General features: G+C 44.4%; 1 protein-coding gene across 3 annotated transcripts in view; it reads left to right on the top strand.

Annotated features, from left to right (window-relative positions):
* Positions 1-12,760, top strand: part of eml6 (EMAP like 6) — a 133,432-nt gene that overhangs the window by 80,652 nt on the left and 40,020 nt on the right. For all 3 annotated transcript variants that reach the window (XM_056279933.1, XM_056279932.1, XM_056279934.1), the window contains exons 23-28: positions 2,111-2,242; positions 4,917-5,005; positions 6,915-7,082; positions 10,056-10,257; positions 10,673-10,799; positions 12,486-12,564. In XM_056279933.1, the coding sequence (XP_056135908.1) occupies positions 2,111-2,242; positions 4,917-5,005; positions 6,915-7,082; positions 10,056-10,257; positions 10,673-10,799; positions 12,486-12,564 (797 nt within the window). The remainder of the gene's footprint in view (positions 1-2,110; positions 2,243-4,916; positions 5,006-6,914; positions 7,083-10,055; positions 10,258-10,672; positions 10,800-12,485; positions 12,565-12,760) is intronic.

Genomic DNA, 12,760 nt, shown 5'->3' with positions numbered 1-12,760 from the left:
CACATAGAAACAGACAGAGAAGCTGATGTACTTATAACGAAAGACATCTCATTTGATGCAGCTAAACAGGAAGAAATAAAGAACTGGCACAATAATAATGTCTTCGAGGTAGTTAAAGATGCAGGTCAGAAATATATCTCTACTAGATGGGTTTGTAGTCTTAAAGAAACACCTAAGGGTATTGTGCCTAAAGCACGACTGGTTGCCAGAGGTTTTGAAGAGATAAATATTCAAGAGCTACAAAAGGATTCCCCTACATGTGCTACTGATTCACTTAGACTTATGTTATCAGTGATATGTCAAAACCAGTGGGAAGTGCATTCTATGGACATCAAATCGGCATTTTTACAGGGTATGGAGCTATCCAGGGATATTTATATCCGCCCCCCTACAGAAGCAGGCTGTGAACATGTTGTATGGAAACTTAAGAAATGTGTTTATGGACTTGCAGACGCATCACTATATTGGTACAACAAAGTGAAGGAAATCATGCAGACTACTGGTGGTAGAGTGTCTCAGGTGGATCCAGCAATATTTTATTGGTTGGATGAGCAATGTAAGGTCACTGGGGTGCTTGCATGTCATGTAGATGATTTTCTTTGGTCAGACACGAAAACTCAACTCGCTGACTGTCTCACAAAGAAAGGAGAATGGGACCCGGGTTAAAAGGGTGTTGGATGGACAATTGATTTTGTTCTCAAATGTTTCCATGACATGTTGATTTCTCTGGAAATGTATGTTCCATAATTCACGCTGTGAATTTCATTTTTTTTGTTTTCTGTTTATTTCTTTAAAAAAAGAGAATGAGATTGTTAACATGTTGTTATCTCTATGCATCCCTATTTAGTTAATGTAATGGAGGACAGCTCCCCTTCTGGTCAGGTTATGCATGTGCAGTGTATTGCCCCTTCTAGGCGGGAGTCTCTTGTCATGCGCAGTTGTGGTGGTGCGGATGCCGAGAGCAAGTTGCTGGTCGCTTGGTATCGCGAAGAAATGGAGTGAATAAAGTCGGTTTCACTGAAGATAAACGTCGTGTTTATTCAGAACAAGTTTAGTAGTCAACACCGTACACTGGTACAGGACCAGTTCTATACTGGACCCATACACTGGTACAGGACCAGGTCCATACCGGACCCATACACTGGTACAGGACCAGTTCCATACTGGACCCATACACTGGTATAGGACCAGTTCCATACTGGACCCATACGCTGGTACAGGACCAGGTCCATACCGGACCCATACGCTGGTACAGGATTGGTTCCATACTTGATCCATACACTGGTACAGGACCAGTGCCATACTGGACCTACTGTGGCTGTAGTTCTGGTTTCCTGTGGATGCCAGATCAAACTTCATTAGGAGAAAAGAGATGAAACACATTGGTGTGTGTATTAATGCCAGACTGCCTGTCCAGCAGGAAGCTGTCTTTAGGTGGTGCTGTCACAGTGAGCTGCTAATCCAGTAGCATACAGTACCAGAGAAACACCAGTTGTATTAAATGATCACCGTCGCTACTGCTATTGTGTTATTCCCGAAGGAAAGGCCAAATTCTGACTTTGAATAAAAGCTGACGTCCGCATCACGGGTCAGTGTCGGTGTAGACAGTCAAGTGTCCAGTCATGTTTCTCTTGCTGTTAAATTACATCTTGACTTCAGGTCATTTCCAATCTCGTTACAACAGATGTTTGTAGACTTGAACAGTCATGATGTACCATGATGATGGAGGATTTGTAATGCACAATCAGGAAGACCAGCAGTCATCTGGTGGTGGAAAGCAGTACCTGGCAATGGTATAAAAATGGTATAACTGTAAAATGTCCTCTGCTACATTTTCCTGACATCACTTGGAACTTAGCATTTTTACTAAAACTGTTTCAGCTTTTTAAAAAAAAAAATCATTAAAAATGCCACACTAAACAAGTTTCCAGCAGTCTTCAAGCAGTAGCAGAAAGCACAGCCAGAAAATCAATAACTTCACTCAGCCATGTATGTAGTGCATATCACCGAACCATTAACCTAATAGAGACAGAAGATGGTGCTGCTAGCTAAATCACTACCCTGGTTGAGCCAGTATCTAATGTGGTAACCTGGTCTGCCTTTGTTTCAGATGCAGGGAAGTACCTTGCTGTGGCCTCCCATGATTCCTTTGTGGACATCTATAATGTTCTGACCAGTAAGAGGGTTGGCATCTGTAAAGGTGCCAACAGCTACATCACTCATATCGACTGGGACACGCGGGGTAAAATATCATTACTATAAAATAGACTCTGTCCAGATATTTAGCCTATCCTCTAGTCTGTAAGGACTACAGAATAACATGAAGATGAGTAACAGTACAGACGCCATTCTCCAAACAGTTCTCTGTTGACTGTAGTTGAGGAGATTGTAAACTAGAATTAGATAAGGTATACTTTATTAATCCCCATGGGGAAATTCATCCTCTGCATTTAACCCATCCCAACACATTCACTGAAAGCAGTGGGCAGCCGCCCTGCAGCACCCAGGAACCAACTCCAGTTCTTCTTAACATGCCTCAGTCAGGGACACAGACAGGAATACTAACCATAACATGCATGTCTTCTGGTTCAATGTTACTCACGTGGCTGACGCCTTATTTACACTAACACACAGACAGAAAGACAGCCAGACAGACAGACAGACAGGCAGACAGGCAGGCAGGCAGGTAGACAGACAGACAGAAAGGCAGACAGATAGGCTATAATTTGGCCAAGAAGTGAAGTGTAAAGAGAGAAAAGTAGAGGACTGAGAACTGAGCCCTGATGTATGCCATATTTAACGCCAGAGAATTTCCATGCAGTATTACCTGATACATTCTCTGCACTGAGTCATGGTGGCGCAGTGGTTAGCGCGGTCACCTCACAACAAGAAGGTTCTGGGTTCGAACCCCGGGGTTGTCCAACCTTGGTGGTCATCCCGGGTCGTCCTCTGTGTGGAGTTTGCATGTTCTCCCCGTGTCTGCATGGGTTTCCTCTGGGTGCTCCGGTTTCCTCCCACAATCTAAAAGACATGTAGGTCAGGTGAATCGGCCATACTAAATTGTCCCTGGATGTGAATGTGTCGGCCCTGTGATGGTCTGGTGGCCTGTCCAGGGTGTCTCCCTGCCTGCCGCCCAATGACTGCTGGAATAGGCTCCAGCATCCCCATGACCCCAATTGGGATAAGTGGCTTGGATAATGGATGGATGGAACCTTTTTTCATCCCTGAAGGGAAATTCAAGTTTAGATAGAAGCAAAGAGTTTAAAAAAAAGACATCAACAGGGTAGAGTAACAGAGGTCGATAGATAGATAGTAGAGGTCAGTCACGTCGGGATCAGGACAATACTAAACCTAATACTAACAATACTAAACCTAACATTAATACTAACAATACTAAACAACATCATTGATATGAGATCAGCATATACACATATTCTGCATATATATATATATGTATATATAGCACAGCATATACACACATGGCATAGCATATACAGCATATACACTCCACCAACAGTATGCACTATCATCAGTTCCATAAATAAATAGCAACTTTTACATTTTAAATTGTACACATTGTGCAATATGCAAGGAAATATGTCACATGTAATATGCAATATGTGAACCGTAGCAGTAGACATACTAAGATTACAGTGTTGAAGAGAAATCTGGGGTTATTTTTATTAATATTGATTAAGTGAGAGAGATGCGCTGTTTTTGCACGTTTGTATTTCAGTAAACACTCATGCTCACATGTTTGTGTTCAGTAAACACTCATGCCACGATAGGTAAAAAACTTCCAATTTTGATTTTCACCATTTAGCTCCAGTCTCCTGCAGGCCTGTGTAGAGCATGTGTCTTGTCATTAAACCAGGGTGTAGGCCTCTGTAGTTGCCTAGCTCTGGTAGTGAGAGCACGTGTCTCATCATTAAACCAGGGTGTAGGTCTCTTTAGTTGCCTAGCTCTGCTAGTAAGAGCACATGTCTCATCATTAAACCAGGGTGTAGGTCTCTTTAGTCGCCTAGCTCTGGTAGTGAGAGCACGTGTCTCATCATTAAACCAGGGTGTAGGTCTCTTTAGTTGCCTAGCTCTGGTAGTGAGAGCCCATGTCTCATCATTAAACCAGGGTGTAGGCCTCTTAAGTCGCCTAGCTCTGGTAGTGAGAGCACATGTCTTGTTGTTAAACCAGGTTGTAGGCCTCTTTAGTCGTCTAGCTCTGGTAGTGAGAGCACATGTCTCATTATTAAACCAGGGTGTAGGCCTCTTTAGTCGCCTAGCTCTGGTAGTCAGAGCACGTGTCTCATCATTAAACCAGGGTGTAGGCCTCTTTAGTCGCCTAGCTCTGGTAGTAAGCACATGTCTCATTAAACCAGGGTGTAGGCCTCCTTAGTTGCCTAGCTCTGGTAGTAAGCACATGTCTCATTAAACCAGGGTGTAGGCCTCCTTAGTTGCCTAGCTCTGGTAGTGAGAGGTGCAGCTGAATGGAGGAGACTAGAGAGGGCCACATTTAGGTCTGTAGTGAGATGTTGAACAGAGTCAGTTACCACAGTGAAAGATGCATTCAGGGGCAGGAAGCCATCTGGTCTCAGCCATGTTTCACATAACCAGTCATATAGAAGCTGTTTCAGAACCACATCATGTATTAGTAAGGCTGTGGTACACAGTGAGCTGATATTTATGAAGCCACATTTAGCATGTAGCGGGAGTGACCAGTAGGGGGCAGAACTTCAGCGCTACCAGTAGGTGACATACTAACTGGAGTACACACCTTGTTCACAACCAACACTTTGGACGATATGAGGTCACACTTTTTATAGGTAGTTTTAACAGTTCATTCTGTGTAAGTGTTAAATGTGGTGTGTGTGTGTGTGTGTGTGTGTGTTTTGTGTGTGTTTCTTCTTGACATTTCTCCTCAGGGAAACTGCTGCAGGTCAACACTGGATCCAAAGAGCAGCTCTTCTTTGAGGCTCCGCGAGGAAGAAAGCAAATCATCAAAGTCACAGAGGTCAGAGGTCATAGCTCAGGTCAAAAGTCATGGGTCAGTTTGGCTCTGGACAAGAAGAGCCTTGCTGAACCGCTCTTACTTGACCCCACATGAATAATGATGATAATAATAATGGTGATAATAGTTACTGATTGTAATTATGACTGAACTGACACTGATTGTTTGTTTCAGTGATCAGTACTGCATCACTGGAACCACCCAGCAAGCACCCCTTATCACCCAGCATGCACCATTCCAACAAACCCCATATCACCCAGCATGCACCATTCCAACACACCCCATATCACCCAGCATAAACCATTCCAACACATCCCATATCACCCAGCATGCACCTGTCCAACACACCCCATATCACCCAGCATGCACCATTCCAACACACATATCGGGTGTGTGTTGGAATGGTGCATGCTGGGTGATATCGGGTGCTTGCTGGGTGATATCAGGTGCTTGCTGGGTGATATCGGGTGTGTTGGAATGGTGCATGCTGGGTGACACCTGATATCACCCAGCAAGCACCATGCCAACACACCTGATATTACCCAGCAAGCATCCAGCAAGCACCCGATATCACCCAGCATGCAACATCCCAACACACACCCGATATCACCCAGCAAGCACCATGCCAACACACACGATATCACCCAGCAAGCACCATGCCAACACACACCTGATATAACCCAGCAAGCACCATGCCAACACACACCCGATATCACCCAGCAACCCCCATGCCAAAACACACCCGATATCACCCAGCAAGCAACATCCCAAGACACCTGGTATTACCCAGCAAGCATCCAGCAAGCACCCGATATCACCCAGCAAGCATCCAGCAAGCACCCGATATCACCCAGCATGCAGCATCCCAACACACACCCGATATCACCCAGCAAGCACCATGCCAACACACACCCGATATCACCCAGCAAGCACCATGCCAACACACACATGATATCACCCAGCATGCACCATGCCAACACACACCCGATATCACCTAGCAAGCACCATCCCAACACACACCCGATATCACCCAGCAAGCACCAGGCCAACACACACCGATATCACCCGGCAAGCACCATGCCGCACACACCCGATATCACCCAGCAAGCACCATGCCAACACACACCCGATATCACCCAGCAAGCACCATGCCAACACACACATGATATCACCCAGCAAGCACCATGCCAACACACACCCGATATCACCTAGCAAGCACCATCCCAACACACACCCGATATCACCCAGCATGCACCAGGCCAACACACACCGATATCACCCGGCAAGCACCATGCCGCACACACCCGATATCACCCAGCAAGCACCATTCTAACACACACCCGATATAACCCGGCAAGCACCATGCCAACACACAACCGATATCACCCAGCAAGCACCATGCCAGCACACACCCAATATTACCCAGCAAGCACCATGCCAGCACACACCCGATATCACCCAGCAAGCACCATGCCAGCACACACCCGATATCACCCAGCAAGCACCATTCTAACACACACCCGATATAACCCAGCAAGCACCATGCCAACACACACACGATATTACCCAGCATGCACCATCCCAACACACAACCAATATCACCCAGCCAGCACCATCCCAACACACACCCGATATCACCCAGCAAGCACCATGCCAACACACACCCGATATCACCCGGCATGCAACATCCCAACACACACCCGATATCACCCAGCATGCAACATCCCAACACACACCCTATCATCACACCAGGTCCATTAGATTTTAATTCATCAAGAAATGTCATTGTATACCTTAAGATACAAAGACATACTACATGATGAATCACAGGACTGGTGTGTGTGTGTGTGTGTGTGTGTGTGTGTGTGTGTGTGTGTGTGTGTGTGTGTGTGTGTGTGTGTGTTTGATCCAGTTTGAGAAGGTGGACTGGGCCACCTGGACCTCTGTTCTAGGTGTGACCTGTGAGGGGATCTGGCCAGCGCTGAGTTTCGTCAATGCTGCATGTCTCAGTAAAGACCGCAAGCTGCTGGCAACTGGAGACGACTTCGGCTTTCTGAAACTCTTCAGTTTCCCCTGCAGGGTGAGACTCCGTCCACATGCCTTGTCCCCCAGTCACTCTGTCACTGAGTCACCGCCTTGTCCCCCAGCCACTCTGTCACTGAGTCACCGCCTTGTCCCCCAGCCACTCTGTCACTGAGTCACCGCCTTGTCCCCCTGCCACTCTGTCACTGAGTCACCAGCATGTCTATTATCATTGTTAATAATAATGATAATAATAATGATAATACTAATGATGATAATAATGGTGATGATAATGATGATAGTAATGAGGATGACAATGATGAGAATAGAATGATAATGATGTTGATGATGATAATGATAATAATAATGATGTAATTATGATAATAGTAATGATGATGATAATAATGGTAATGATAATAATAATAATGATGATGATAATAAGGATAATAATGATAATGATGATAATAATGATGGTGATAATAATGATGATAATAATAATACATTTTATTTGTGGGTGCCTTTCAAATCACCCAAGGACTCCTTACAGAACAGTTAAGAATAAGCATCAACATATGAGACGTCATAAAATGTGTATGTGTTTAAGTGGGAGAGTACTGCTGGCGTCATGTGTGGCTGCCACTTCGCCCTCTCATAGCCCCCTTTCCATCCACCCCTGCATGTCTGCATTATGTTTATCTGTTGTCTTGTTTCACACCATTTATTGTAAAGCGACTTTGAGTGTTAGAAAAGTGCTATATAAGTTTAATTAATTTTTTTATTATTATTATTATTATTATAAAATCACACAAAGCTGTGGTATACAATGATTTAAAACAACAGATAGTGTAAAATCATCATCATCAGTCATTATGATATGATAATTAATTAGGAGTAATTATTATTTTATTTCATATTGCTTTATTATTTTTAATCACTCATACCCATAATGCAGCTGAACTTAGCCAATTAGGATGTTTGGTTATCAGAATCATCTGTATCTTCAACTGAATGGATTGTAGACTTGTTACAGTACATTCATGTTACATCGGTCTGTAGAAGCATCACCTCCTGATGACATGACCTGTGAACTTGTTACAGTACGTTCATGTTACATCAGACTGTAGAAGCATCACCTCCTGATGACATGACCTGTGAACTTGTTACAGTACATTCATGTTACATCAGACTGTAGAAGCATCACCTCCTGATGACATGACCTGTGAACTTGTTACAGTGCATTCATGTTACATCAGACTGTAGAAGCATCACCTCCTGATGACATGACCTGTGAACTTGTTACAGTACATTCATGTTACATCGGACTGTAGAAGCATCACCTCCTGATGACATGACCTGTGAACTTGTTACAGTACGTTCATGTTACATCAGACTGTAGAAGCATCACCTCCTGATGACATGACCTGTGAACTTGTTACAGTACATTCATGTTACATCAGACTGTAGAAGCATCACCTCCTGATGACATGACCTGTGAACTTGTTATAGTACGTTCATGTTACATCAGACTGTAGAAGCATCACCTCCTGATGACATGACCTGTGAACTTGTTACAGTACATTCATGTTACATCAGACTGTAGAAGCATCACCTCCTGATGACATGACCTGTGAACTTGTTACAGTATATTCATGTTACATCAGACTGTAGAAGCATCACCTCCTGATGACATGACCTGTGAACTTGTTACAGTACATTCATGTTACATCAGACTGTAGAAGCATCACCTCCTGATGACATGACCTGTGAACTTGTTACAGTACATTCATGTTACATCAGACTGTAGAAGCATCACCTCCTGATCACATGACCTGTGAACTTGTTACAGTAGATTCATGTTACATCAGACTGTAGAAGCATCACCTCCTGATGACATGACCTGTGAACTTGTTACAGTACATTCATGTTACATCAGACTGTAGAAGCATCACCTCCTGATGACATGACTTGTGAACTTGTTACAGTACATTCATGTTACATCGGACTGTAGAAGCATCACCTCCTGATGACATGACCTGTGAACTTGTTACAGTACGTTCATGCTACATCGGACTGTAGAAGCATCACCTCCTGATCACATGACCTGTGAACTTGTTACAGTACGTTCATGTTACATCAGACTGTAGAAGCATCACCTCCTGATCACATGACCTGTGAACTTGTTACAGTACATTCATGTTACATCAGACTGTAGAAGCATCACCTCCTGATCACATGACCTGTGAACTTGTTACAGTACATTCATGTTACATCGGACTGTAGAAGCATCACCTCCTGATTACATGACCTGTGAACTTGTTACAGTACATTCATGTTACATCGGACTGTAGAAGCATCACCTCCTGATCACATGACCTGTGAACATGTTACAGTAGATTCATGTTACATCAGACTGTAGAAGCATCACCTCCTGATCACATGACCTGTGAACTTGTTACAGTACATTCATGTTACATCAGACTGTAGAAGCATCACCTACTGATGACATGACCTGTGAACTTGTTACAGTACATTCATGTTACATCAGACTAGAAGCATCACCTCCTGATCACATGACCTGTGAACTTGTTACAGTACATTCATGTTACATCAGACTGTAGAAGCATCACCTCCTGATCACATGACCTGTGAACTTGTTACAGTACGTTCATGCTACATCGGACTGTAGAAGCATCACCTCCTGATCACATGACCTGTGAACTTGTTACAGTACATTCATGTTACATCGGACTGTAGAAGCATCACCTCCTGATCACATGACCTGTGAACTTGTTACAGTACATTCATGTTACATCGGACTGTAGAAGCATCACCTCCTGATCACATGACCTGTGAACATGTTACAGTAGATTCATGTTACATCAGACTGTAGAAGCATCACCTCCTGATCACATGACCTGTGAACTTGTTACAGTACATTCATGTTACATCAGACTGTAGAAGCATCAACGACTGATGACATGACCTGTGAACATGGTAAAACCTGACATCCTTACATTGTCCTCTAACCCAGGGCCAGTTTGCCAAATTTAAGAAGTACGTGGGCCACAGTGCCAACGTAACCAACGTGCGCTGGTCCAACGACGACTCCTTGCTGCTGTCGGTGGGCGGGGCCGACACGGCACTGATGATCTGGAGCCGTGAGCTTCCTGGGCACCGAGAGAGCAAAGGAGTGGACAGCGAGGAGTCGGATGACGACACTGAGGAGGACGGAGGTAATGACCGGATCAGCTTGCACTTCCTGTGTGCTGTCATGACGCATTTCCTGTCCAGCCCTGGGGCCACATCAGGGACCGCTGTGTCTGGTTCACAACAGCAACTTACGTCAGTACACTAAAAGGATGCTCCTTTCAAACTTCCTGTCTCAGATGTCTTTAAGATAACCAATCCACAGATGTGTAAAGCAGTTTTATCTTAATCATTACTGTTTGGTACGATGCTCCCATCCATTCTACATAAACTTGAAGTGTTAATTTCTTTTAATTGAAATATTTGAATGAACGGACTGCACCCCTTCATCAGGATGATGGTACATCCCTGAGCCAGTTAACACGAGTGGTCTGCCAGATGAAACCTGAAAGCAAAACCATCATGTTCTGACTGGCTTTGCTCCATGTGCTCTGTGTGCAGGGTATGACAGCGACGTGGCCCGAGAGAAAACAACTGACTATGTCACCAAGATCTACTCAGCCAGTATCAGGAACATGTCAGGAACCAAACCTCACCTTCAGAACAAAGAGGTCCCTGCAGAGGACAGGTTCAAAATTCACTTCACTACTGTTCCCTCATGTCAGATAAATTGTGTGAATAACAGGCTTTTCCCTGCTGCACACTCGCAGAACAGCAGCAGTACTGAACCAGTGTCTAGACCACTTTATCTCACTGAACCAGTGTCTAGACCACTTTATCTCACTGAACCCGTGTCTAGACCACTTTATCTCACTGAACCCGTGTCTAGATCACTTTATCTCACTGAATAAACAGACGTTTTGTTACTCCGGCACTGATGTTTGACAGTAAGGAAGTACCACACAGTTAACATGCTGATCATTGATCAGGGTCAGACTTTAGATTAGAGTCTCACCTCAGGTCAGTTATAGTCTCACACCAGCAGAGGAATTTCCAAACTTTAAAGCTGTTTGGTGGAGTTTTGTATTGTTTTTGAAAGAAGCAAGACTTCATTATCTCATAAACCTCTTGTCCTCCTCCAGTATCTGGTGTACTGGGTTAGCAGAGGAGAGTGAGAGATGGAGGGGTGGTTTGTCAGATATACAGTCATGAGCTCATGTATCTCTAACTGTGTCTGGTTTTCTGTCTGTGTGACGGAAATCATTTGGTCAAATTTCAGGAACTCCGACCAGGGGACAAACATCAGCAGTCATCATATAGAAACATCTGCTCTTCTCTCTGGTGGTCTCATGCGATGATGTCACTCATATAGACACATCTGATCTTCTCTCTGGTGGTCTCGTGATGATGTCACTCATATAGACACATCTGATCTTCTCTCTGGTGGTCTCATGTGATGATGTCACTCATATAGACACATCTGATCTTCTCTGGTGGTGTCATGTGATGATGTCACTCATATAGACACATCTGATCTTCTCTCTGGTGGTCTCATGTGATGATGTCACTCATATAGACATATCTGAATTAAACCCAGACTGATAGCCAGTGAAAAACTCCTTGTAGCTGCTTTAAAAGTCACCATCCAGTGTCTGATTGTAGGACATTTTTAAGGCACAGGTGGTAAGATGTGGTATTATATCATGTGACAGCATCTGAGTTCATCTCCTTTTAATTTGGTTAGATGTATTGCTCTTTGCTGCCAATGACTCATAGACAGAGTTTAGTATAAAACACGTCCATCATGGCATCCAGGTAGCATAGCGGTTTATTCCATTGCCTACCAACATGGGGATCGCCGGTTCGAATCCCCGTGTTACCTCCGGCTTGGTCGGGCGTCCCGACAGACACAATTGGCCATGTCTGCAGGTGGGAAACTATAGATGTGGGTATGTGTCCTGGTCGCTGCACTAGCACCTCCTCTGGTCGGTCGGGGTGCCTGTTCGGGGGGGAGGGGGAACTGGGGGGAATAGTGTGATCCTCCCACGTGCTACGTCCACCTGGTGAAACTCCTCACTGTCAGGTGAAAAGAAGCGGCTGGTGACTCCACATGTATTGGAGGAGGTATGTGGTAGTGTGCAGCCCTCCCCGGATCAGCAGAGGGGGTGGAGCAGAGACCAGGACGGCTCAGAAGAGGGAGGTAATTGGCCAGGTACAATTCGGAGAAAAAATGGGGGGGTGAAGCAAAAATAAAAGCAAAAAAAAAAACACGTCCATCCACTGTGTGCTTAACTGATGCAGGTAGAAATGTGTGGACAGCAGCTTTAATGATGTTGCTCATGTTTCTGTTGGTCTGGGCTGTCTCTGCTGTCAGGCCGCCGGTGAGCCGGGCAGCACCTCTGCCAGACAAACTGCTGAGGAACAACGTGACGAAGAAGAAGAAGGTGGTGGAGGTTTGTAATGGATGTTTTCCTTCTTTATTTGAAAGAAATATTCTCAAAATTCTTTATATCCATGTTTGGGGATAAAAATGGCTCCCTGAAGTTCATGATTCCATATTTTTTAAATCCAGAGATACCTGCTAAGCAAATGACAATGTCAGCAGTCCCTCAAATTATTCTCACAAATTGTTCTAAAATTGTTCTGGGT

This window comes from Lampris incognitus, chromosome 5, assembly GCF_029633865.1.
Source record: "Lampris incognitus isolate fLamInc1 chromosome 5, fLamInc1.hap2, whole genome shotgun sequence".
NCBI lineage: Eukaryota > Metazoa > Chordata > Actinopteri > Lampriformes > Lampridae > Lampris > Lampris incognitus.
The sequence above is the reverse complement of the archived record's forward strand: the minus strand, read 5'-3'. Positions and strand labels throughout refer to the sequence as shown.